The 27,945-nt window shown below is 41.6% G+C and overlaps 1 protein-coding gene across 3 annotated transcripts in view; it reads right to left on the reverse strand.

Annotated features, from left to right (window-relative positions):
• The window catches only part of LOC125457606 (ephrin type-A receptor 3), a 340,233-nt gene that overhangs the window by 113,278 nt on the left and 199,010 nt on the right, over positions 1–27,945 (reverse strand). For all 3 annotated transcript variants that reach the window (XM_059651018.1, XM_059651017.1, XM_059651019.1), the window contains exons 4-5: positions 25,226–25,381; positions 2,208–2,543 (exon numbers count right to left, since the gene is read on the reverse strand). In XM_059651018.1, the coding sequence (XP_059507001.1) occupies positions 2,208–2,543; positions 25,226–25,381 (492 nt within the window). The remainder of the gene's footprint in view (positions 1–2,207; positions 2,544–25,225; positions 25,382–27,945) is intronic.

The following is a 27,945-nucleotide window of genomic DNA, read 5'->3' on the forward strand; positions in this document are numbered from 1 at the left end:
AGATGGCACCGGTAATGACTGTGCTTTCTGTGCCAGGATATGCCTGCCAAGAATGGCAGCTTTGTAACAATGAAAACAAGCAGTTATACTTCTCTGCAAAATGGAGTCACAAGTTGGCAGGTTGTGCTTCTGAGCTTGCATTTCCGCCACTGTTGGTCCTGTCCCTCTTACTTCCTGCAGGCTGAGGGCTAACTCCACCCTGGATCAGATTTTGGTTATAAACTAACTTGCAGTGTGATTAAATGGGCAGTGCCATCTTTATTTCTGATCCGATGTTTCTAAGAGTGAGGTGGCACTGCAGACCTGTGTTTCTGCTTCTGCATGGTCACTGTGCCACCTAATAATGTGACCTTTCCCTTTATACTACAGTATTGAGATGGGAATAGTAGCAAGTCCCGCTTTCTCACTATTAATTGCAGAGAGAGGCCAGACGACAGACAATCAGTGATGGGTGTGCAGGCTAATTTTTTCCTCCTCTGCACAAGGGTTTGAGAGAGTATTGAGCCATCACAGCCACTGTAGCTTGTGTTAGCTAATGTAGCACAGACCACAAATTGAATCTCGGGTCTCACTGGATTTAGCAAGCTTAGCTATCCAGGAAGCCAGCAAATATCCTATTTTATAATGCCAAGCCTGGGACCTCAGCAAGAAGGGGCCCAAACAATATGCGGTTTGGAAAAGAAAGAATCTAACTGTTAATTAGACACTGGGTGTTTATTTCACTGAAGCTCAAGGATAAACACGTCCTGTTTGTTTGAGGTGTCCTTTAATTTTTGGTTTAAACATCCCATCAATCAGACTGCTTTCTTCAAAGTAATCTCATTTCCTTGATGAAAATTTGCTGTTTTAATCACATCCTCCTCCCTTCCCTCACATCCACATTATTTCACTTCATCAGGAATGTGGATGAATCAATCAGCCCTCTGGGCAGCAATGGGGCCAAGGTTAATCTACTGGAAATAAGAATGACCTTGAATGAAATTCCTCCATGTAATTCTCTCTCCCTTCCCTGGAAAACCCTGCCAAGACTGACATACTTCCTCCATCAAAGTACATCTGGGAATACATTGGGCACTCGAGCCTCGAAATTAATCGAATAAAAATGCATTGTAGCTAAAAGAAAACCAGCCATATGGTTTTACAGTATTTTCCAACTGTGCAGTAAGCACTTCATTTTGCCATTGCTCTTACAGCACACAAGTGGATCTACAAATGAATAGCTTTGAGAGAGGAGCAATTACAACTGTGCAAAGTGATTAGAGTTGTGGATCATTAGCAGTGCAATCGCTTGGCTCTGATTGTTCAAGTACATACTGACTAATCCCTTTGGCACAAGTTCACAAATTGTCAAGTCAATCTTGATTTTCACAGTGGCAAAAAATGTAACCCGTGAAATTGTTCATATTAGACTGACTGTCTCAAACTCAAATTCTAAACCAAATACATGCATCTCCAGAGACAGAGACTGAGATTACAGGGAATAATTGTATCACTATTACCCACGATTACCCGCTGTTATCAGAATATTGAGAGGAAGACAAAATCGGATTCCTTTTAAACGTAAAACACACTTTCACAACAATCACACTAATTTCGCTTTTAGACCATGCTGATTTTCAGTCAGGGTGCTCACGTGAGGTTACACCATCTCCGGGCAAAGGAAAAGAAAATTAGCCTTAGATTCTAATTCCTACTTAATGTGCAACGGAAAATGGAATTGTGTGGGATCAAGAGCAATGAACAATAAGATAAGCATTGTCTGTAATTCCTCACATGGTTTGCTGAGACTCATGGTATAAGTTGACAGGAGCTAAAATAAAGAGGACATTTGACCTTACTTGAAGGCTAAAACTGCTTCATTATAAACCCAATATGGAACTATTTGAGAGAAGAATGAAAGAAACAAAGCTGGATGGATTTGTCTCCTAAGATTTTCCACTACACAACCTAAAATGGTGACAGAAAATCCTGTTCTATCTTTTATGTTCCTATTATGCAATATAACTGAACATTGATCACTTTACTTGTTTTTTTCTAAAGCAAAAGCCCAAAATATTTCCTTTACCAAAAACAGAGGTAAACTCCACTTTTCTATGACTAATGACCCCAGACAGAAGTCTGTTCCTAGAAATGGCACATTTCAAATCAAGTCTATGGCAACCCAGTTCAAAGTAATGTTTCACAATTGGCAACAGACATCCACTCACCTGCTTGGCTTGTTGTGACATTGATAGAGACATACTGCTTAGGCCTGGAGCTCAGCTCCGAGACTCCATTCAAAGCTTCAAGGTTGAAGGTATAATTCGTATGGGGCAGCAAATTGGTAACAAGAACTTTTGTGTATGTTAATCCAAATTGGCGGGGGATGAAGTGGAGACCGCTACCACAGACACTGCACCTTCTGCTGTCCCCCGCACACTTCTTGCAGTGAACATTGTAAGTAATGTCATTCCTGCCACCGCTGTCCCTTGGTGGGCTCCATTCCAGGATGATGGAGGTCTCATTTGTTGTGGAGATGGGATTTTCTGGTGCTGTCGGAGGTCCTAACATAGGGGAGAAAACAAACTGAATGAAAAATGCATGGACATCATAGATCCCACGTGAACACTCTTAAAAAACAAGTTCCTTTACATTTTCTTGTAGATGATACCTAATATCTCATACAGAAAACAGGTGACATTTTAAACTGCATTTTTGCAATTTTTATTAATAACTGGAAAGTGTCATGGATTGTATGTTCGAATAAATTATTAAATACTGACTACAAAGTTGTTGACTATTTCACAAGGTATTCATCTTGTGTGTAGATGTGCTTAATGGACTTCAGATCGGTATGACAGGTTGGCACAACATCGAGGGCCGAAGGGCCTGTACTGTGCTGTAATGTTCTACGTTAATGAAGACTATAAAGCCATTATCTCCAAATTTAGTAAAAATGAACCTCCCAAGATCACTTGCAAATTAACTATGATGAAAAATGTTTACAGATTGGCAGGTCCTTGTGAATTTCCCACTCGGCCCCGCTTCTTTATCTTTACATGTTTAAAGGCCTGATATTCTGTAGCTGTGTCTGCACTTATGCAGACTGAGAATGCCTAGTTTGATGCAGGTCTTTCACATCATGTACAGTGTACAATATGAAGTTTGGGTGCAGCTATAAAGATGGACTGGTTTCTCAAATCTTGAAATTCAGTTAATGCTCAGATTGGTTTTTCTTTTGAAGTGTAATGTCAGTTGAGAGTTGACTAATATTCAGATCCCCCTGAGTTACTTATTGTGGATCACGTTGTTTCCACTTTACTCCTTCTTAAATGCATTTTTGTTTAAGTGTGCCACTGGAAATGTCTTTACATGCGCACAAATGTGGCAGAAACAGGGGTCTGGAAAATTCTTGGTTCTGTTGTTCAAACTTGAAGTAGGCAATTAAGCAGGGCATGATTTCTTGGGTCAGATGTCATTTCCAATCTATGGACTGAGTGCGGCCCTGCATGTTAACACAAGTAACATATACCAAAAGGATTGCATTCTTGTTGAGTTGGAGGACTTGAAGTTTAATTAACAGCTATTTATGTGACTATAAGATCACATACTGACTCATTACCTGTGTTCTGTGCTTGCCAATGTTACTGTACAGTATATACATAGAACATATTGAAAGAACACACTGCACTGACTCCATTCATTGAGAAAGTGATTAAAAGCAAAGCAGGCAGCTTTTATACTGAAATGCCACAGAGTAGGATGTAACTGTCACAGGTACACTGTGTGGAACCTATGAAATTACACAACAGAATCCCAGTGCGGCAGGAAGTTAATTCTAATCCTATTGGTGAAGAAGAAAAGAAATTTGATAAGTAGAATTGGAATCTTATTTGAGGACCTTACAACCTCTTTGAAGCTCCATCTACAATAATGTTTTTGCCTTGAGGCAGTGGCGCTGGCTGCATTCAGAAAACCCAGGTTTACATGGTGCCTAATGGATAGCTTGTACATGATTTTTTGCAGAAATGAAAGGTTTGTTTGGAAATTATTTACCTGAAAGAGAAGCTGAGAGAAGCAAGAGTGCTCCTCTACTTTTAAGGCAGGCGTAACCTACTTAAAATAAATAGGCTATTCCTGCCTAAGAATAGCACACACGGGCTTTGACATGTAACTACCTCAAAGCATCATTTCCTGGTCCTTACAGGTCCCACATATATACTCATCAAATTTCTCAAATATTCCAAAGTGCCTCACATGGGCAGGATCAGCCCTTGCTGTCATTGTCATTTTGAAAAGGGGTTGACTTAATTTGGACACATAAATAAAAACACAGAGAGATGGCAGTCAGTTTGTTTTTTTGTGTTGGCTGAGGAAAGGATATTGGCTGAGATGTCAGGAAAAGATATTGGCTGAGATGTCAGGAAAAGACAACACTTTAATGCACTAGGACAATAATACTGAAGCTGTACTGAACTGTCTAATGTTCTTCAGGATGACAGGTTAAAGCGACACAGTCTGCTCTCTGAATTTGGCACAAAGAGGACACATGTCTAAAGAGGAAGAGGAAAATGCTTCCAGCGTCGCAGACAACATTTATTCCTCGATTAATTGCTACTTTTAATTCAGCGCTGCTGTAGGACCTTGCTGTGCTAAAATTGCTGCTGCTTCTTTCTCCCCAGATTATGACAGTGATTACACTTCAGAAGCAGACTGTAGCACTGTTAAAGTAGTCAGCTTCATCAAAACCCCTTCCGTGATATTGAACATTCATTCCCTCCAGCAGTAACACAACGTGTACAACACGAGAAGCATTGCAACACATTACCAAGGCTCCTTTGACAGCACCTTCCAAACTTGTGAGATCCACTACTAGATGTGCATATGCAACAGACAGATGGGAAGACCACTAACTTTCAAATTCTATCCAAGCCATGCACAATCCTGATGGGGAAGTATTTTGCTGTTCTTTCGGATTCACTGGGTCAAAGTCCAGGAATTCCCTTCCTAACAACACCATCGGTGTATCGGCACCAGATGAACTGCAGCTGAAGGCAGTATCTCAGCACAACCTTTTCCAGAGCAACTGAGAATGAGCAACAAATGTGGACATTGCTTGCGACTGTCTTATCTCTTTTCTTACCTAAGTCAAGACGTGCAACTGATTTCAACTGTGACACAACTCTAAGTAACCCTAGAAATCTTGGAGAAGAGGGTGTGGATCTATCTGAACACTTTGCTACAGCAACAAAAAAAATCATATTCATTGAGCATTTATAACATAATAAAATATTCTGTTGTGTTTGAGATCAAAGTTGGACAAAAACATGACTCCAGGACGTTTTGAAAGATGGCCAAAAGCTTTGACAAAACCTAACATTCAAATAGGATTAAAAGGTGTAAAAGTTTAGGAAGTGCATTCCAGAACTTAAGAGTTGAGAGTCGGGGCGTCTAAAGACATGTTGCCAAAAGTGGTGCCTCTTAATAAAAGGAGGAAAATGTGGTTCTTTATACATATTCAGATCGTCTAGGCTCTCCTGAGGATTCCTGACTGGTATTTTTAGAGCCTGCAGTTGGTATCCAATTGTTTCATCTGTACTTTCAGGCACTTCACTGAGGATAAAAAATTATGACGGGGAAACACAAGGGAATGCCAGTGGAAGCAAGAGTCTGCTGCAGGAATGCAGAGGAAGTTGATGCACGTAGTATGTTTGAGGAAAGCTTGCAAGTTTGGTGGTAAAAAATGCTTAGAATTACAGCCTTACTGAAGGCTTTTTATTTCTAACTTAATTGACTACTTTTCTTAAGAAAAAGTGCTTTTTTACCCCCCTTACAATCAGTCGATACTCAGCACATGAAAACACTAAAAATAGAAAAATACATCTTACATTCAAAAAAAATAACAGGTAGATGGAATGAATGTGGAATATCACAAGAGGATCATTTATATAAGATTTTCTCTCAAAGATTCCGAACAGCTCAGGTCTCCCTCATTCTGTTTCCACAAGCTTTTTTTCTTACATATCCATTAGGTATTGAAGTGGATGTGCCAGTTTCGCAAATCTGTTTCCTCTATAGAATATAACCTCTTACTACATAATTTAGTGAGAGCTGGCACTGTTGAGCATCTGGAGTTCTACAAAAACTTTCCCTTCCTTTTCTCTCTGTAAATTTTGCATCATTTCAGTTTAAACGGATATTGATTTCTGAAAGAGAGACAGACCTGCATTTATCTAGTATCTTCCATGAGTCAGAAGATCCCAAAGCATTTCACAGCTCATGGAAGTGTAGTTCATGACAACGTGTTGGAAGTGAAATGTAGCACACAGCAAGCTCTCATAAGGAGCAACACAATAACTAGAAAATCTGCTTTTTTTTAAAAATGTGAATTCCAGGAGTAGATCGTGACAAGGATACCAGGGACAAGTATCCTGCACTTTGTTTACTGTCAGATCCAAGGGTCAGTGCCTACAGTAGTGCAACATTCCCTCAATATTGCGCTACTGTGCCAGCCTTGAATTTTGTATTTCATTGTAAGGAGTGGGACATGTGAGCCCTGAACAATTAACAAGACAAAGCAGGTGAGTAACTGTAACATGAGGGCGATAAAGAATGTACCTTAAACATCACCAAATGGAGACAAGAAGTCAAAGCTTGCAGTCATCAGGTCTAGGGCACATAAAAGAGACATGAAAAAAAAGTTACCAATTTCTGCAGCATTAACAGATAGGGGGGTTGTTGATGAGTTGAACCATTGTTGGCATGGAAACACAGCAAAAACAGTTAACTGTCAATCTTAAGTCTCAGAGCAGCCAGTCAGACTCTGAGTCCCAAGGCAAAACCATGGAATAATCAAAGTTTATTCGCATGGTCTGAGAACTAAGACTGAGTATTAACTGTTCATGTTGTAAGCCCCATGTCAATGATGGCCCAACCTTTTATCATCTTGTACAAATTGGTGTCTATTTAAAAAAAATACCTGTTCCTAGTTCTGATGAAGGCCAGACATGAGCTATGACTTCTCGCCTCCTTTTGGCAATATTTCAGTTCCACACTTCCAACCAAAGGATATGTTCTTGGTCATGTTCAGAAATAAACTGCAATCTCCCCGTCGCATCAGCTAACATGTTAAAATTATTCTTTTTTCTCCCCCCCCACTGTTCAACTCAAGAGCAGCATTCAACAGGCACATTGCATCGGTCCTACATCATTCTTTTCACAGGTTTGAATCTAAGCATCTTGTCCTTTTGTTATGGATCAATTTGAAGTGATTTTCCAGATTTGCCTTTTCTACACGACTTGCTGCTTGAAAGACACAAATTTTCTCCAGTCTTAAGTCAAATGCTAGGGAACAGTGCAGTGACTCTCGAAGTTAGACATAGTGCCAATTGGAACAGAACTCATCCAGTTGGCTGTCAGCTAAGAGACTGTACAGACCCTTTAAGTTAATTATACAGGAATCTTTAAATACAGCCTTCCCAAAAAGATGATAGGTTTTCACAGTGCTTCCACACTAGATATTATCAAGCAAAGCATCATTTTTATGATTTGAAAGCCAAAAGACTTTGTTGTCAGTCACACCCTTTAACAAACTGTTGACGAGCAGGGACACTTGTTATCAAGGTACTTCTGGTGATTGAGGTTTAACATTAAAACCAGAAGATGAAGCCGAAGCAGCTATAAACTTCAACAGATCCCCAAGTGGCAGGTCAGAGTTCAAATTCCAATCCTGGCTAAAACCACATTTACATTGTACAGAAGCGATTGTTTACCTTGGCTACCAGTGCACTGCAAATCACCTTGTTTACATTGGAAAGTGGCCTAACATGTACTTTTTGCACAGAGAATAAGATTTTGCAAACCTGCGATCCATCTGAGAAATCGGTTGCTTCCACTGTCAGAAACAGCACAGAGGCTGAAAATAACAGCCAAAAATGGGCTATGTGAAGACTCTGAAAATTACAGCCTAAGTAGAAAATTAGATTCAATTATCCATGACTTTGGCTCAAAGAACACTCTGGATGTATTTTAAACAGTGAGAAAATCAGTTGCACCTTTATTGAAACCATCTTACTACACTAGACAATAGAAACAGTGGTCTGTTATTGGACAAAACTGTGCCAAGTAAAAATTAGCCCCATATAAAACATTGGATTTTGTTTTTGAAAGGCATGTAATGCGTGTCAAACAGAAAGTTGACTGGACAATTCTGTGGATTATTAATTGGGTCTAGAGTAAGATTCCATCATTTAGGTAGAACCAGACCTGGACTTCTCACAGATAAATTAATAATATTTCTTCAAAAGTCTTCCGTGCCACCAGAAGAACCAAAGTAAGATGATGGAGGCAAACACTTGAGTGAATGTGCGAAAAATTCTGATAGCCAACAATCTGTTGTAAACTCTGCTGAATGTTGTATATTTTCACAGGAAATACCAGCAGCATGTTGGTACAGCAACAGAGAATTTCTGGGTCAAATTGAAGATAAGACATTCACTGACTTAAGAAGCAAACTGTGCGACCTGAATGACAATTGGAGTGTCTCTCCCTTCAGGCCATAGGTTCTGCAAGAAGGGAACTGTGCAGCTTCATACAAAACTCTTGAAGATATTCCAACACCCTCCACTTTCCCTTGCACTGGTAGTCATAGTCGTTAGAGCATTTTGGGTATAGATGATCAACTAAAATTGACTGAGAAGAATCATCAGCAGATACTAATTCATCCTTAAAACAGTTCAACATTGGAGGCATGACCTCGGAAATAGATTCTAATCACATCATGATTTCAGTCTTTACTTAAGTAGCTTGATTAAAAAGATTCTGAGATAATACTTGCATGTAAAGAATCACATAGACACTCAGCACATTGTGCCTGTGCTGGCTCACTGGAAGAGTATCAGAGTATCTCGCACTCACATCCAGCCACTTTCGCCCTGCGATTATTTTCTTCTCTGGGTGCTCATCTACTTCCCACACAAAAACCGTGACTGAAACTGCCTCCAACGCATTCCAGATCCAACCACTCGCTGCCAAGAAAGCTTTTCAACTTGTGTCGCCATTGCATCTTTCGCAAATCACTTTAAATTGGTCTTTTTGACCCTTCTGCCAAGTGGAACAGTTTCCAGTCTGCTGAGGCCCCTTGTGATTTTTTAACAGCTCTATCAGATCTGCCCCACCCTTCTCTTTGAGGAATGTTTGAAGTGTCATAACATTCAAGGCTGGGGAGGTCAAGTGCTGGAAGGTGGGATCAGTGCAGAGAGGTCAGAGCAGGCTCAAGGGGCTGAAGGGACTCTACTGTGCTGTTTGATTCTATGATTGTAGCTCTATGAGAGCAATCCCAGCTTCAAATATAACTCATATCATTCCTTCAACCAATCTCATTACTCAAACATTTTAGGATTACTGCTACTTGTGAGAACTTGATATGCACAAATTAGCTACTATATTTAAATACAGATCACAAGAAATTTATTGGCCATAAATTTCATGTCAATAGCTTCACCACACATTTAACTTGATTCCCTACCTGCAGTCAGCATTGTAGTCACCTGTGTCGCCCACATGGTGTCTATCTTTAAGATGGGCACATGTACCCCATGCATGTGCCTAAATATGAATATACCACACAATCCTGACTTCTCACAGCCCAATAACACACAAACTCTGTGCATGCTTACACTGTCCACACTTAAAAGGAGAAATGTGAAAGAGCAAAATGGGCCTGACGGTAGTGTTCTTAAAGTCCCAGGTTGACATGATAGTAGGTGAATAAATCCTATGAAACTTCTGGCTCTAAGATGAGCTGCTGATCATGTATCTGCACCTTCACAATGAATAATTAGGTCCACAACAACAACTTTGCCTTGCCTCAGTGTACCTGCAGCTGAAACCCTCACACCTGCTTTTATTGCCTGTAGATTTGAAGATTCTTGAAGTCCCAACTGGTCTGCCAGTTTATTCTCCATAAACCTGAAGTCACCCAAAAATCTGCCAGCCATGTTGTTATCTGCACCATATTCAGTTTGTCTGTCATTCCTGTTGTGCTCACTGATCTATGTTAGCTCCGAGTCAAACAATGACTTCATTAAAATGCGTATCTATGTTTCCCGATTTGTCCATGTCCTCCCCCTCTCCCTATCTCCCAGAGCACTCCCATGATATCCAACCTATCGAGGCTCCTGGATTTTAACTGCTCCATCATCTGCCAAGACCCCACAATCTGAAATTCCCTCCCTAACCCTCTTAGACTCTTTATAACTCTTCGCTGATTTGAGCCTCTCCAATTTTTTTGCCAGGTTTTCACGTGTCATATTATCTACGTGCCTCAGTGTAAAGATTTGCTCCATTAAACTCCTGTGAAACAATCTGAGATGTTTTACATTGAGGTTGCTACGTGAATGCAATCATTGTTGTGTTTCTGCAGCTGCACAGAAAAGAGAACAATGGTCTCAATTCTTCTCAGCATCATATTAGCATTGTTTTCCAGACAGGAGACTTCAACATTTGGGAACAACTGAGAATGTCATCCTCCCGATACTTTGGGTATTTTGAGCCAGTGCCATAGTTTAGACATTAATGATATTATACCCAGCACAGTGGTAAACATTCCTGCCTGTCACTGACAAATCTCTCCGGGATTCAGTCATGGTTTGGAGACGTAGAGTTATAGCTACCAGGCTGAATTCCCATTAAGGATCTGAAGGTTTAGAGTAACAATCCAAAGTCTGATAGATCGATCACACGCTGAAAAATAAAAGCACGTGTCAAGATAATTTGTTACGGACACTTAGTGTTGATTTATGGATTGAGGCAGTGAAACAAGTTGTTCTTTAGTCCATTTAAATATTCCCTTCCAATGTCCCTGCAGTAACCACACATAAGGCAATTTGTGAACATAAGGAAATTGCCCCAGTGTGATTTCCATTCAGACATAATATTAGGCATTGTCTCAATATCATATTGGCTTTGCCTGCCAGATATCTGGTGTGCATGACAACTAGTAATGCCCTACAAATTCACCCTCAAAACTGAAGATACAAAATGTAATCTATTCTCTCAGACAGCCCAAAAGTCAATTCAAAACCCACAGGCGTCTCATCCTTGGCTTATCTGTTCATACTGAGGGATGTGGTCCGTTTACATAAAAACAAGACTACTGGCGTCAGTCTTCCTGCTCCTCTGATGCTGCTTGGCCTGCTGTGTTCATCCAGCTCTACACTTTGTTATCTCAGATTCTCCAGCATCTGCAGTTCCTGCTATCTCAAACTACTTCAAAACTGCTGGTGCTCTTTAAGAGTAATTTTCAGCCTCAGTTGTACAGCCAGGACCTTTCCTTTTTAATGAAAATGTCTTAATAAAATTCTGACGCTGGTATGGTGTATGTAAAAGGCTAATGTTTCCTCCATGGTACAAAGCTTTCTGTATGCAGTCTGTACTAATAAGCTGCTTTTACATTAGAGAAACTATAATTAATAATTAAGATAAAGATTTGACTCCAAAGTAGTGTCAATCACAAGCTTTAAATCCAGGCTCAGGGGCAAAAAGTAATGCAATTTAAAAGGCTTATAAATGCACATGATTTGTTCGTTATTTTAAAAGATGTTAACATTAAGAAGGGCTGAAAGAAGTAGGAAATGACTGATTTAATATTTTGAGTTTGCATTCTCTATCACAACAGCTGAAACATGTATTTCCTTTCCTGCAATTTCCTGTTTTTGATGTTGGTGGCCAATGTTTGCAGTACTTTATTCTCTTCATGTTTGTTATTAGTAAGAAATAGGAGCTGGAGTAGGCCATTCTGCCCCTTAAGGCTATTCTATATTTCAGGAAGACCATACATTGACCATTTATTTGAATTCCACTACTTCGCCCTATCTCCATCTCCCGTGACTACTTTAGTGTACTATAAACTGATTATCTCTCAATCTCAGGCTGGAATATACTCAACGTTTTAGCATCCATAACTCCACAGCATAAAAGTTGCAAAATCTTCCAATCCCTAGCAAAAATGGCTAATAAGTTAACGTTTCAACATCCAAGCATCTTCACAGATAACAAATGACAAGATGACATTGATGTGAAAAAAAAACTGCCGTCAAGTTGAATGCTTACTTGTCAAAACCAAAACATGTAAAATCTCTTGTGAGAGGCTGAAGCATTTTTATGAGATTGGGCAAAAAGCAGGAGCTCATTGTTTAAAATAGAAAGGTATTATTTTTTATATTCGATGATTTTTGTTTAGTTTCTGCAGCTACCCATCTCCACTTCCCTGGTCACACTCTGGATTTCCTTGAGGTAAAGTAAAATACCAAAAAAAAATCTTTGCATACCATAGGAACTGTGACTTCCTCAGCTCATTAAATGAAAATTATATTGCTCACTTTGATTAATCCATTCCTTACAGATACGCATGCCTGGGCTCTTCTCTGATTAATTTGTTCATCAGTCAAGAGTATTAGTGGTTCAGCAAAAATTCACTGACACCCCTGGCGCATAAATGCTTCTTTAAAGAAAAAAAGAACAACACAGATAATGAAACACTCACTACAAAGCTCAACTTTATCACGACCTTTATGTAACAAATTAACATTTCAATTTTAAATAGCTCTGTTTTAACAAATAAATTTCTATTATATTTCTGTTATATCAATTATCTTATTTTGAATAGAAATACGTGAATACAATCAGTTTTGAGTTTTTAAAATTTATTTTATGTACTTGATAAAATAGTTAAGTTTTCTCATTTCATTTATCTAACAAAGATGAGGAGGCACCAGTGTTGGACTGGGGGGTTTGCGTGAGGTCAGAAATCACACAACGCCAGGTTATGGTCCGAGATAACAAGGTGTAGAGCTGGATGAACACAACAGGCCAAGCAGTGTCAGAGGAGCAGGGAGGCTGACGTTTTGGGCCTAGACCCTTCTTCAGAATTTGAGCCTGCTGTGGTCATCCAGCTTTACAGCTTGTTATCTCAGATTCTCCAGCATCTGCAATTCCTACTATCTCTGAAACCAGGTTATAGTCCAACAGGTTAATTTGAAAACATAAACTTTCAGAGCCTCAGTCTTTCTCCAGATACATCCTCATCAATAGTGAGAACCTTTGATCTGTTACTTATAAATTCTGTGTCTGATACTACTTCTTTCACCAACACCTGAAGAAGGACTGAAGTTCCGAAAGCTTGTGTTTTCAAAGAAACCTGTTGGATGATAACCTGGTGTCAAGTGATTTCTGACCTTAACTAATAAAGTTCACAGTTTCCTCTCCCATAGATTTATCTGTTCTTAAATACTTGGATAGTCCTATATAAATCATTAGGGACACCTAATGTACAGAGCTACAACTGGCAGCTTGGCATCAGGACTGTGCGTGGGGCAGCTCTTTAGGTTTTGGTAGTGCATTAAGAAGAGTCTTGCTGAGATGCTTTCCAAGACGCTGGTACCAGAGGGAGCAAATACCAGTCCACATTCTCATAGAAAATGAGCAAATCAAATGTGCAGCCCATGCAGACAAGTTACTGATATGATGGCCTAGATTTGTACATTGTACAGATCTACATTGGTAGAGGGAGAATGACTTAACAACCAAAAATATCAGTCAAGCAACTTCATAACACAAGTTTATCACTGTCTGCTGCTACGTTTTGCTGTTAACTCCTTTCAGTCAGATAAGTGGGACAGAAGAGTCACTGTTAGAAAACTAGAGAGCCGATGTGTTAGAGAACTGACAATTTAATGCCTGGCAGCCAAGATTTGAGGCTTGAGAACTGAAAAAAATTTAAGGCTTCTAAACTATGAAGGAAGGTGGCTATAAGATTATCTTATCAAAATATCAAATTACACTGAATGAACAAATCCAGTCCACCACATTAATTTGAGATAAGGCAGTGAAACAAAGTGACACACTGTCAGATAAATGAAATGAATTTTTGGAACAATGTGAGAAAGTATTTTCAGTAGGACAGGTGGTAAAGGATAGAATTGGAGCTAATCTTTGCACACTCTACCTAAAGGTCTGTTTACAGAAATGCAGATTACAAACCTCAGTTTGGACTGCTCTTATTTATAAATGTATTTAATCAACCTATTCAAATATATTGTAACACACCTCTGGCACAAGTGGGATATGAACATGGACTTTCTACCCCAGGGGCAGGGACATGAGCACTTGCCAGAAGAAATTATTTTGCTCTTTCTTATTGAGGCACAGTGAATGCCCAGTTTATACCCAACACCTCCATGCAAATAAATACCAATGATGCATAATTAACAGACAGCAGAGCAAAAGGCCCTTGACTCAAGACATAGTTGGAAATGGCCTCAGGTGGAGAAATTGTGATGGATCTCATGGTTTCTACATAACTTGTGTGTACCTCAAGTATCTACGATGCCATTTTTAACCAGACAATTATAACTCCTTTATCAAACTCCTATAAATATTATTGACCAAGCATCTGTCCAGTTGGACTAATATCTCCTGTTAGGATTAGTGTCCTTTTATGGTCTCATTTTGTTGCTGTAAAGTAGCTGGGCTGCTATGTCATTTTTTTAAAGGACATGAAATCTAGGAGCAGGAGCAGGCAATGCTGCTCCTCGGGCCTGCTCTGTCATTTGATACGATTAGAGCTGATTTCATCTTCGCCTCAACTCCACCTTCCTGCCTGCTCTCTGTAACCCTTTCATCTGTTACTCATTGATTAAAGGCACTATATAAATACGACTTTTGTTTAGGATACAGCCTTGTTTAAGTTGATTAATTTTACTTTATTGTGCTTGCAGTCCAATTCAGTTTACTTCTTTTGATCTACAACAGGCATAGTTCCACCTCTCCTCAACAGCTGATGCAAGAGCTGATTTTGCTCTTGCCATCCCTATTGCATTGGACAGCAGCAAGATCAAAGTAACTGAACAAGGCTCAATACCTTTGGATCAGCAAGTTCTGGCCTGTTCCCATTTTTTCTTGGGTTGGGAAACAGGTTGGCCAAGGCTTGCACCAGAATCCAATTGGATGCTTTGCTGGAAGGACTAACATGGCTTATCAGGACTCTGATATCATTTCAGAGTTGCAAAGGTTAGCACATGCATTTGCTAAGGTCTCCTTCATGAAATGCTTTGTGAGGCAGCCTAATGACTGATCTACATAGGAATCACTGAAAGTCAGTTCTTAGCAGCTACAGGTCAGTAGCTTTAAGGACTTCTATGGGGCAAGAAAGAACTTGAACGCAACATTCTCAGACATCTCTTCAGGGGTTCTTCGGGATGATGTACCAGTCCCAAACATCTTCAGCTACTATATCAATGACCTTCCCTTTATTAAGGTCAGCAAAGATTGCACAATGTTCAGCACCATTCATAACCCCGCAGTCCATGTCCAAATACAACAAGATCAGGAAAATTTACATGCTTGGGCTGATATGTGGCAAGTAAAATTCATACCAAATACAAGGCAATGACTATCTCCAATAAGACATAATCTAAACACCGCCCATTGGTATTCAATGGTGTTACCGTCACTGAATCCCCTGCTATCAAAATGATGGGGGTTTCATTGAGCAGAAACTCAACTGGACTCACCATGCAAATATGGTGGCCATAAAATTAATACTGCAGCAAGTAACTCACCACCTGACTCCCTAAAATCTTTGACAAGACATGTCTGGAGTGTATGGAATACTCTCGACTTGCCCAGATAGGTGAAGCTCCCACAACACTCAAGATGCTTGACACCACTGAGGATAAAATGGCCTGCTTGATTGGTACTACATCCACAAGCATCTACTCCCTCCAGAACCAACGCTCAGTAGAGACACTACAGAAATTCACCACTGATCCTCAGACAGCACCTTCCAAACTTACAGTCGCTTCCATCTAGAAGGTCAAAGGCAGCAGGTAGATGAGAACACCATCATCTGCAAGTTCCCAATGAAGCCACTCACCATCGTGACTTGGAAATATATCATCTTTCACTCACTGCCGCTGCATCAAAATCCTGGAATTCCCTGCCTAAGGGCATCATGGGTCTACCTACAGCACATGGACTTCAGTGGTTCAAGAAGGCAGCTGAGGAGGACCTTCTCAAGAGCAGCTAGTGTTGGGAAATAAATGCTGGCCAGCTAATTATGCCCATTTCCCACAAGTGAATTAAGAATAAAGACTGTCCCATGGTCAACCAGTCCTGCCTTTTAAGATGAAATGGACAGAACAACTCTGCAAAGCAACTGCTAGATTCTGTATCCTAACCTGAAGAGCAGTGACACTGAGAAGGGAGCGTTTTTTAGCTATCAAACATAGCGGGTGTAAGCAGTGAAGTTTCTGCAGTCCGAACTCGAGAAGCTCCAAATATCGGAGACCTACACACAAAGGAGTGGCTTCCAGAGCTCAGCTTTTCAAGTGATATTAACTGTTACATTAGATTGAAAAATCAGAAAGCTATCCTGATTGGGTCAGGCAAAGGAGAGTACAGAAGATGTAAATAAAGGCAGTGATCATTTCTGTGTTGTATGCTCCATGTCATTCTATTCTCACCACAGCATACGAGGCCGTGGGCCAAGTGCTGGAAAATGGGAGTTGAATAGATGGATGCTTGATGAATGGTACAGACATATTGGGCCAAAGATCATATTCTATGAAATCTTTTGGGGTATACAGTAGCATTCCACCACACCACCAGTGGACAAAGGTGATGTAAAATTAAACTAAGAACTGTGGGTGGGTACTAGAAATCTGAAGCAGAAAACAAATTGCTGGATGAATTCAACAAGGTCTGCAGCATCCGTAAAAAAGAAAAACAGAGTTAACACTTCGATTTCAGCGACCCTTTGTGACAATTGACAGCGACTGGGAAAGAGTGGTATTTATGCTGATGACGGGGTGGGTGGGGAAACAGTGAGCAGAATACATGGAGGGGATGCCAAGAAAGGAGGAGAAAGAAAGGAGAGGCATACAAATGGATTACCGATGGCAAGCCAAGAGGGAGATAAATGCTTGGTGGGGTGCTAACAAAAATGTGAATCCTGAGCCCAACATCAAGTTTAAGAATTTCAGAACATGAACACCCTCCTCCACATTCATTCCCCACCCCACATTCCTAGCGTCTCCCTATCGTATGGCATGATCCTAGAACAGCCACCCACTTTAAACATTGTGACAGTTTAAGTACGCAGGCAGAGAAAAGATGGAGAAGAAAGAGCAATGGGAATTGTTTCCGATAGTTTTTGAAAGAAAGTAGTGGGAAAGGTTTTACGTGAGCCATATGTGCATGCGTAGAGCAGCTAGGCCAAATGGCCTATTTATAAAGAATAATTCTGCAAATGATAGATTATTTGAACTTTTCTCATAGACAGGAGGTAAAAGTATTGTTATGAGTCATAGTGGTTAATAAAATCCAAAATTTATTCCAGGTTTGCTGCAAGTTTGCTGATTTGAACTCTGCCTTTGTATCAGCCTTTCCTTCTCACCCCACACAACAGTTTGTCTCTGGATCTGTACTTCATTAAAGCTTGTTACATCTCCAACTTCTCCCAGCTCTGGTGAAAGGTCATTGACTTGAAATTCTGGCCTACATTTTGCGCAGTGGTAATCAAAGCCAAATTGTCACTCGACTCATGTTTTTTTTACATTAGCACTGAGCTCCACCTTTCTAGCTGGAAATTCTGATCCCAATTCCTTCAGAAGTGAAGTGCACAGCTAATATCCACACAGGTCCCAGTGGTGCAGGATAGTCAGGGGAACTTTAAACCATGCCCTCTTTTACAGCAGTCACTTGCTATATTCTCAGACAGAAAAGGTTAGCAGCACAGCCAGACACTTTGACAGCTGCTGTAAAGGGATAAAATATGTAAAAGATGGGTCGGGTCCCAAAGTGGCAGCTAAGCAGGATGTCAGAATATAAGAGGGTAGTGTGCATTGGTGCCAGTTTAGTAGGGCACAAGATGAATAGGGTTCGTATAAGTGACAAAGTGTTTGGGGAGGTGGGTGTGTCAGAGTTGACCAGAGAGTGGTGTCAGGGTCAGCGGGTGAGGGGGTGGCCAAAGTTGGCATGGAAAGAGGTGACTAGCAGCAGAGGAGGCTATTGGGCTTGTCAGGCATGCAGGGGTGGGGCGTAAGGAGTACAGAAAGGCATCGTTGGGAAGGATTTGTATCTTTATCTGTGCGTCCATGTGCACATCTGGGTGTCGATGTGTTTGTCTGTCTTTGAGAGTCTGTGTGCGCGCGTGTGCGTGTGAAGCGAGAGAGAGTCTGTGCGTGTGTGTGTCGTGTGTGAGAGACAGAGAGCAAGACTGTGTGTGTGTGTGAGAGCATGTGCAAGATAGTGAGCGAGTGTGAGTGAGCGAGTGTGAGTGAGCGAGTGTGTGTGAGAGAGCGAGTGTGGGAGAGAAGGCGCAAGAGTGTGTGTGTGTCTCGGACAGAGAGTCTGTATGCTTGTGTGTTGAGATGTGAGCCTAATAGTTAACAAAGTGTGGGGCTGGATGAACACCGCAGGCCAAACAGCATCTTAGGAGCACAAAAGCTGACATTTCATAGAGCATAGAACATAGAACATTACAGCACAGTAAGGCCCTTCGGCCCTTGATGTTGTGCCGACCTGTCATACCGATCTCAAGCCCATCTAACCTACACTATTCCATATGCTTGTCCAATGACGACTTAAATGTACCTAAAGTTGGCAAATCTACTACCGTTGCAGGCAAAGCGTTCCATTCCCTTACTACTCTCTGAGTAAAGAAGCTACCTCTGACATCTGTCCTATATCTTTCACCCCTCAATTTAAAGCTATGCCCCCTCGTGCTCGCCGTCACCATCCTAGGAAAAAGGTTCTCCCTATCCATCCCTCTGATTATTTTATATGTTTCAATTAAGTCACCTCTCAACCTTCTCTCTCATGAAAACAGCCTCAAGTCCCTCAGCCTTTCCTCGTAAGACCTTCCCTCCATACTAGGCAACATCCTAGTAAATCTCCTCTGCACCCTTTCCATAGCTTCCACATCCTTCTTATAATGCGGTGACCAGAACTGTACACAATACTCCAAGTGCGGCCGCACCAGTTTTGTACAGCTTCACCATAACCTCTTGGTTCCAGAACTCGATCCCTCTATTAATAAAAGCTAAAACACTGTATGCCTTCTTAACAGCCCTGTCAACCTGGGTGGCAACTTTCAAGCATCTGCGTACATGGACACCGAGATCTCTCTGCTCATCTACACTGCTAAGAATCTTACCATTAGCCCTGTACTTTGCCTTCCGGTTACTCCTACCAAAGTGCATCACCTCACACTTGTCTGCATTAAACTCCATTTGCCACCTCTCAGTCCAGCTCTGCAGCTTATCTATGTCTCTCTGCAACCTACAGCATCCTTCATCATTATCCACAACTCCACCGACCTTAACGTCGTCTGCAAATTTACTAACCCATCCTTCTACGCCCTCATCCAGGTCATTTATAAAAATGACAAACAGCAGTGGACCCAACACCGACCCTCGCGGTACACCACTAGTCACTGGTCTCCAGGATTTTTCTGATGAACGGTCTAGGCCCGAAACATCAGCTTTCGTGCTCCTAAGATGCTGCTTGGCCTACTGTGTTCATCCAGCCCCACAGTTTGTTATCTTGGAGCTGGGGCTGGATGAACACCGCAGGCCAAACAGCATCTTAGGAGCACAAAAGCTGACGTTTCATAGAGCATAGAACATAGAACATTACAGCACAGTACAGGCCCTTCGGCCCTTGATGTTGTGCCGACCTGTCATACCGATCTCAAGCCCATCCAGCATCTGCAGTTCCCATTATCTCTCAGCCTAATAGTTAGATTATGTTATAAATTGTCAAAAGTTTCCTGGGCCACTATAGCCATAACAAAAGCAAAATGCTTCAAATTCCCTGATATTAAGGGGCTTTTTTATAGTTCCAAATACATGCACATTGTCCATCAGAATCTTTAATTTCACAAGAAGTTCCCACAGAGTCTGCTGTGCCTGGGATTCTGCAGGGTCCTGGTGCACAATCTCAATCTGCACTGCTCCATCAACTGTTTGGCCATCAGAATAGCTGGCCCCTCACCTGAAGGACACAGGCCACAAATGATGGCCTTGCCAGAGATAACCACATCCTATAGAAGTATTAAGGAAAATAAAACTGAAGAAACACTCCAGCCTCTGGCCTGCCTTGAGCAACACCAGTGGAATAATTAATTCAGTCACAATAACAGCTTATATCTTATTTGGCATAGAGACTTTTCTTTTCTGCTGCTCTTCATAGGCCAATGTACTCTGAAACAATTGTTTTTAAAAAATGGAAGACAATCATTGAGAAGGTCCTGATAGGCTCACCCTAGAACACAAAACACCTTAATTAAGTAGCAGTCAGAATATTTGTGCTCAATGGAAGATGAATCTGCAATTTGTTTGAGGGTGTGAATTCAAGTTTATGGCTTAAATGCGAGAACAATACCAGATCATGCAGTTTTGCTGCATTTTGCTGAGACATTGAAAATCTGCCTTCTCCGTGAATATAAAGCACTCTTAGAATGAACGAGGTATTACAAATGCTGTTGTACAGTCAGACCGAACGATTAAGCTAAATGTATGAATTTCCATTTATCAGCAGCTTGCAGCCCTTTCGCTAATGGTATAATTAAATAGAGCTTTCTATGTGACATCTCATTTAGCTTTCAGCAGTTTTTTTTCAGTTCCTGACTGCAGTACGGATGGTGTTGGGTTTTACTTGAGGTTATAAACTGACCTGCCTTTGTGTCAGCCACCTAATGGGAAGTAAGAGTTGTCTTACTGAATTGTGCTACGCTGCAGTCACAAAGTGACTACTATCTTTAGCTGAGCTGACAGACAATATTCTTCTCAAGCTTTAACAGCAGTAGCTCACTGGAAGGGAAAATGCAGCCAGTTGTACAAAGTTAAATTTCTACAGGCTGCAACCAATGTATGGCACATACCACAAGGCACAATTAAATCTGCATTATTTGAAATTTGGTCTGCAGCTTAATTTTTTTTATTTTAGAAACAAGAGCTGCGTTGGTCACCCAGGAGAACTTCAGTTAGATGGAGGGACATTTGCTTGTTTGTATCTTGATCAAATGTGAATATCAGAGTGAAATTACAGCATGGGTTAATCTAATGTTCTGGGAGCTTTGAGATAATGGGAACTATTCTGGAAGCTTTGATGCTATTTTTTCCTTTATGTTCCATTGATCATCACAAATACATTGTGAGCTTGGACATTCAATGCTCAGAAAAGGCCAACTGTTTTTTCTGCAAATGGAACGATTAAAAAAACTCAATGGCTGTTTAAGGGTAAAATCAGTCTAGAAGTGCATTTTCCCCTAACTGTCCCCATGTTCCCTCCCTAATGCCTCCTTGGATAAAGGCACTCTGCTATCTGGTTAACAACTGAAAGATGCATTTTCAGTTCCGAGTCTACGGCAAGACACCCAGTTTTCACTGGGCCAATACTCCATGCTCGCAATGTCACAGGTTAATAAAGAAAAAGACAGTCAATAGGGATTCTCAATCCTGCCTGTAGTTTTGTATTCTATTTTCAAATCAAGGTATTGCCATTTATTGAGAAGGTTGTAATGATAGCAACAGTTGAAAACAAAAGCTCACTGTTGTGTGAACAATCCCACAGTATTGTCAGGGAGGGAGTTCCAGGAAACTGGGGGTCATGTGCTTACAGGCGTAAGGCTTCACTTCCCTACTCCTGCATCTCATAAAGAATTAAAGCACAGTCAGAGGGATAGCTGGATGCTGAATTCTCAATTCTCAATTCTTTCATGTCAGTGCTCAGGGAATTCATCTTATTTATCATGAAAACATGAATCCTTCTAATCCTCACCCTTCAATCCTCCTTCCTGCTGTCCCCATCTATGCCATTCTACGCTGGCCATTCACCACTGATAACTTAAGAATGGAGGGCAGAACAGCTATGGTACTTTTATGCCCATCACAAGTATATATTCTAAATTGAACCCGTGAACTCTACAGCAATAATAGGTTGTTAAAAGAAAACAATTAATAGTCATGAAATCATATATTGTCCCGTATTGTTTTTTAAAAAATCTATTTTCCAGCAACGTTGTAGGGATATCAATAGCTGATACAACAAGCACTTAAAAATTTGTTATCATGTGTAAATATGCTTTGTGCAATTGACCAAAGTGATTAGAGAGCCAAAGCTGTGAATCAGGCAATGATTTCATGTGTAATATGTTTCAATGGATTGCTGGGTTGTCAACCAAGAATGTATAATAAAGCCTGGCTTTCCTCTCAGGTTTTTTGTGTGCTTTAGCACATCCTATTATTGTAAGCTTTGCTGATTCTTTTCAGAGTACATAATGGGTGAATGGACATTGAAATTTCATAGATTGACACAGGTTTTGTGAGTGGGTGGAGGTGGATAACTTGCCATGGAGGGGTTTGGGAACCATGAAGACTGGGTGAAGGTGGTGGAATTGATACGTTATGTGCCCTGAAAAATGCAGACGTTTGGTCTTTTCTGTAGATGGGGATGGGGCCAGGCTCAGTGGTGACATGTTCCAGAGTTAATATACTGGCATTTTGAGTGAAGAGTCAGCTGTTAATATCACTAGTGGAATTGTACTCCAGCAACAGAGTCATAGGAAGAGAAAAATCCAGAAGGAGCAAAAAAAATGGAGTTTTCTTCATTGCCAGATTTTACCAATGGGATCATGAAAGTATAGGCAGCATAACCAAGAAGAACTGGAGCGTCCATCATTAACAATCTTAATCACCTTTCATTAATTCACAAGCATGCCTTTTTTGTTTGCTTCTGAAGAATACCTATTAGCCAGACTCACACTTTGTACCAGAATTCAAGGCTATGTTTTTGATAGAAGGGGATTTATGCTAAATTATAGCTCATTAAGTGCTGGGAACATGGGTATGAGCATGGACAGTGAAATGCTTCATATCCAAATGTATCTTTTCACCAGTGGATATTCAATTGCCAGCACAATAATCACAAGGAATAAAAGGTTCTCTCCTCCCAGATCTGGAGAACTCCAAATCTACCCCATAATAAATGAGGCTGGATTCAGTTCGAAACAGAAAATCCCTACAGTGTAGATAGAGGACATTCAGCCAAAGTCTGCACTGATTTTCTGGAATAGTATCCCAACCAGAACTATCGTATTCCCACAACCCAGCATTTCCCATGTCCAATCCATCTAAGCTGCACATCCTTGGGCAAAGGTGGAAACCAGAGCACCCAGAGGAAACCCATGCAGCCACTGGGAGAATGTGCAAACTCCACACAGACACAGTCACCTGAGGGTGGAATCAAATCCGGATCCCTGGCGCTTTGAGACGGTGCTAGCTCAGCAAACAAACAAAGGTAGAGCAGATCCCAATAGCAATATACCCATCATAATATTGACCAACAGGATGAATGAAACCTGATAATCAGTAACAATTAATGCATAGATTACTGGGCTATAATCACACTAATGAATATTTAGCTTCATTTCTGAAAAAAAATCAATTCTTGCTCTAACACATTCTTGTGAAATCAATCACTCTGTCTGAGCATTTAATTTTGGAACCACCCAATCTGAAAATTGATTGCATGTTCAACTGTGCTGTGCCAAACAAAACTGAAAACATTAGCAAATGCGAACGGAGACAAAAACACTGTAATTTGCAAACCATCTTGGAATCTTCCATGGTTCCAACATACTTCACATTTCCAAACTGACTGATGGATACGGATGTGGAAGAAATGCTACAGGATTGCTCAATGTTAATGACTTTTTTTTGAATATTCCCTACAGTGTGGAAACAGGCCCTTAGGCCCAACAAGTCCACACCGCCCCTTGAAGCATCCCACCCAGACCCATCCCCCTATAACCCACACACCCCTGAACACCATAGGCAATTTAGCATGGCCAATCCACCTAGCCTGCACATCTTTGGACTGTGGGAGGAAACCGGAGCACCCGAAGGAAACCCACGCAGATAGTTGCCCGAGGCTGGAATCGAACCTGGGTCCCTGGCGCTGTGAGGCTGTAGTGCTAACCATTGGGCCATCATGCCGTCCCATTTAAGTGTTACCATGTGCATTTAAAAGCTGGTGGTGTGCCAAAGATATTGTTTGGGCCCTCTTGTGGCTCAGTGGTAGTGCCCCTATCCCTGTACCCTCAGGTAGCTCCAAAGGTGTGCAAAAACAACGCTGAACAGGTAGATTAGAAAAATAGGTCAAATCTTTAAAAAAGGTCAACTGTAATTGTACACAACTTCAATGAGACTGCACATAGAATATTGTGTACAAGTAAAGGATCAATTAAGGAGCTTGTTAGTTGCGAAAGTAGTGTCCCTACCTCTGAGCTAGGGGGTTCAGGTTCAATATCCCACCTGCACCAGAGATATGTAATAGCATCTCTGACCAGTTTGATTTGGAAAAAAAGCTATGGTTTCTTTACACTCATGACAACACTTACAAATCTCCACGAAACCTTCTTTAATCCTTCATTGATTCATTTGCACGACAACATTTATTGCCGGTCCCCAGTTGGCATTGAGAAACTGATGTTTAGATGCCTTCTGGAACCGCTGCAGGTAGACCCATATTGCTGTTAGAAAGGGAATTCAAGGATTTTGACCTGGTGACAGTGCAGGAATGGCAATGTATTTCCAAGCCAGGATGGTGAGTGGCTTGGAGAACTTACAGCTAGTGCTGTTCCCATGTATCTGCTGCCCTTATCCTCCTAGTTGAACATGGTCACAGGTTCACAAGGTACTATCTACGGATCGTTGGCATATTTCTGCACTGCATCTTATAGATACTGCACACCTCTGCTACTGAGCGTCAGTTGTAGAGGGAGTGGATGCTTGTGGATGTGGTGCCAATCAAGCCGGCTGCTTTGTCCTGGACGGTGTCAAGCTTCTTGAGTGTTGTTGGGGCGGTACTCATCCAGGCAAGTGGGGAGTATTCCATCACACTCCTGACTTGAGCCTTGTACCTTGCAGATGGTGAACAGGCTTTGAGGAGTCAGGAGGCAAATTACTCGTCGCAGTATTCCCAGCTTCTAATCTGCTGTTGCAGTCAAGTATTTATACAGTGAGTCCAGTTGAATTTCTGGTCAATGGTAACACTATATTGAGTGAATTATGGTGGTGGTTAGTCTGTCTCTTAGTGGAAGTGATCATTGCCTGGCATTTGTATGGTGTGAATGTTGGTTTATGGCCTTTTCAGTGTTAGTTATGTATATTTATTGACTTACTTGTACAGGGCATAGCCTTGGGGTCTGTCTCTGCTCTGTAGTAGTTTTTCTCACAGGTACACTGGGATGAGCCCTCTTGATATGAGTAGCTGTGAGGTGGACACTTCATGCAGTACGCATCCATGGACGAGGCCTTATAGAAACCAGGTCGACATGCTAGAAACACAAATTGAGAGAATGTGTTAGAGCAAGAGTACATCATTCACTTCAGTGTATCAAGTATAACCTGAAACAAAACTCCATCATCATATTCAGAATGTTAAGTTGAAAATCTTGCTTTGCTCTAACACAGATAGAAAAATAAGAGGAAGTATTAATATTAGATAAAATAAAATTAGTGCAAGAGGGAATGGTTTGAATAAAAGATTGATTTTATAGACCTGCCTGTTTAAGACGTGATGTGGCTTTTTATCAGATGCTCCAAGAATGGTTGAGTTGAAAGGTAGATACTACTGGAGCATGAGCTTAATGCCAGTGAAGTATTTCCATGTCACCAGCACAATATTTACTTTGCATTAAGGCATTTATAGTAAAATTCCAACTTAAGCCCAAGATACAAGCCCAAGGCCAATTTGGGGCTGTGTACAAAAAAATTTTTGCAAGCATTTCCACCAGGAAATAACCAATTTTATCATGTATATTCAGAAGACTGTTTTGGGTGTCAGTGTGTGATGTTCAACATTCCTCGCTGACACAAGAAAACTTCAGAAAAGAAATTATGAATTTTGCAGCTCAATTTCCAGCTCGTTATTTCTTCCTTAATGGTATTTTTTAAAAGTCTAATGCATTCATTTTCAGTTGATCAGATATTTGATAACTGAACAGAAAATGGCTATTCAGTTAATTGGAAATTTTCACATGCAGGATTTTTGACACGGCATATGAAGTGCGACATTATTAAGATGTGACACTCCAAAAGGGAGTTAACTCTAGTTTGATTTTTAAATGACACAGACACTTGAGATGATCACAAGTGAGAGTTTATTTTCATTTTTCAAGTATCTGACTCTTCTGGAAATAATGGTTTCGGAGAAACGGAGAGTTTTACAACCAGACAAAAAGTAGCATTCATTCTGTTATTGAACTGAACCCAATGTAATGCTCTCATCATTGTGACTTTACTCAGATGAAAATAAGAAAAACAGGGGAGCTCAGCTTCAGTCGACCTGTATGTTCTTAAATAATGCCTCGCCATTTGTCAAACTTCAAAGACTATTTACTCTCTCTTTCCCAAATGAGGCTCAGGATAGAAGCATGGCCATGGGGAACCTATAGCACAAAACGCCAGTGAGGCCTTACAAGTGAGATTGAGATTTCCAGTTGACAGTTACTTACTTTGATCCCCCTGTGAGGCAGACTGATATATTACACGACGCACTCAATTTGGCTGCAAGTGATTCATCACTCGCTACTTATAACACAGGCTGAATCTTTAGGTTCTGCCCATATCAGGACCCCGAACTAGGCAGGTCTCAAAAACAATGAGGTTGGCCAATGTGCCAGCCTTTAAAGTCTACTCCAAACGGTCAGCTTTTTGGGCTGACAACCATGCAGGGCCTGCGTAGGCTACCCCTTCCCACAAGGCAGGCAAGAAACTGGGCTCATTAAGATCCTTGATAATAAAATGTGAGGCTGGATGAACACAGCAGGCCCAGCAGCATCTCAGGAGCACAAAAGGTGACGTTTCGGGCCTAGACCCTTCATCGGAGAGGGGGATGGGGGTGAGGGAACTGGAATAAATAGGGAGAGAGGGGGAGGCGGACAGAAGATGGAGAGAAAAGAACATAGGTGGGGAGGAGAGTATAGGTGGGGAGGTAGGGAGGGGATAGGTCAGTCCAGGGAAGACGGACAGGTCAAGGAGGTGGGATGAGGTTAGTAGGTAGATGGGGGTGCGGCTTGGGGTGGGAGGAAGGGATGGGTGAGAGGAAGAACAGGTTAGGGAGGCAGAGACAGGTTGGACTGGTTTTGGGATGCAGTGGGTGGAGGGGAAGAGCTGGGCTGGTTGTGTGGTGCAGTGCGGGGAGGGGACGAACTGGGCTGGTTTAGGGATGCAGTTGGGGAAAGAGAGATTTTGAAACTGGTGAAGTCCACATTGATACCATTAGGCTGCAGGGTTCCCAGGCGGAATATGAGTTGCTGTTCCTGCAACCTTCGGGTGGCATCATTGTGGCACCGCAGGAGGCCCATGATGGACATGTCATTCTAAAGAATGGGAGGGGGAGTGGAAATGGTTTGCGACTGGGAGGTGCAGTTGTTTGTTGCGAACTGAGCGGAGGTGTTCTGCAAAGTGGTCTCCAAGCCTCCGCTTGGTTTCCCCAATGTAGAGGAAGCCACACCGGGTACAGTGGATGCAGTATACCACATTGGCAGATGTGCAGGTGAACCTCTGCTTAATGTAGAATGTCATCTTGGGGCCTGGGATAGGGGTGAGGGAGGAGGTGTGGGGGCAAGTGTAGCATTTCCTGCGGTTGCAGGGGAAGGTGCCGGGTGTGGTGGGGTTGGAGGGCAGTGTGGAGCGAACAAGGGAGTCACAAGAGAGTGGTCTCTCCGGAAAGCAGACAGGGGTGGGTATGGAAAAATGTCTTGGGTGGTGGGGTCGGATTGTAGATGGCGGAAGTGTCGGAGGATGATGCGTTGTATCCGGAGGTTGGTGGGGTGGTGTGTGAGAACAAGGGCGATCCTCTTTGGGCGGTTGTGGCGGGGGCGGGGTGTGAGGGATG

This window comes from Stegostoma tigrinum, chromosome 14 (genome assembly GCF_030684315.1).
Source record: "Stegostoma tigrinum isolate sSteTig4 chromosome 14, sSteTig4.hap1, whole genome shotgun sequence".
Lineage (NCBI taxonomy): Eukaryota > Metazoa > Chordata > Chondrichthyes > Orectolobiformes > Stegostomatidae > Stegostoma > Stegostoma tigrinum.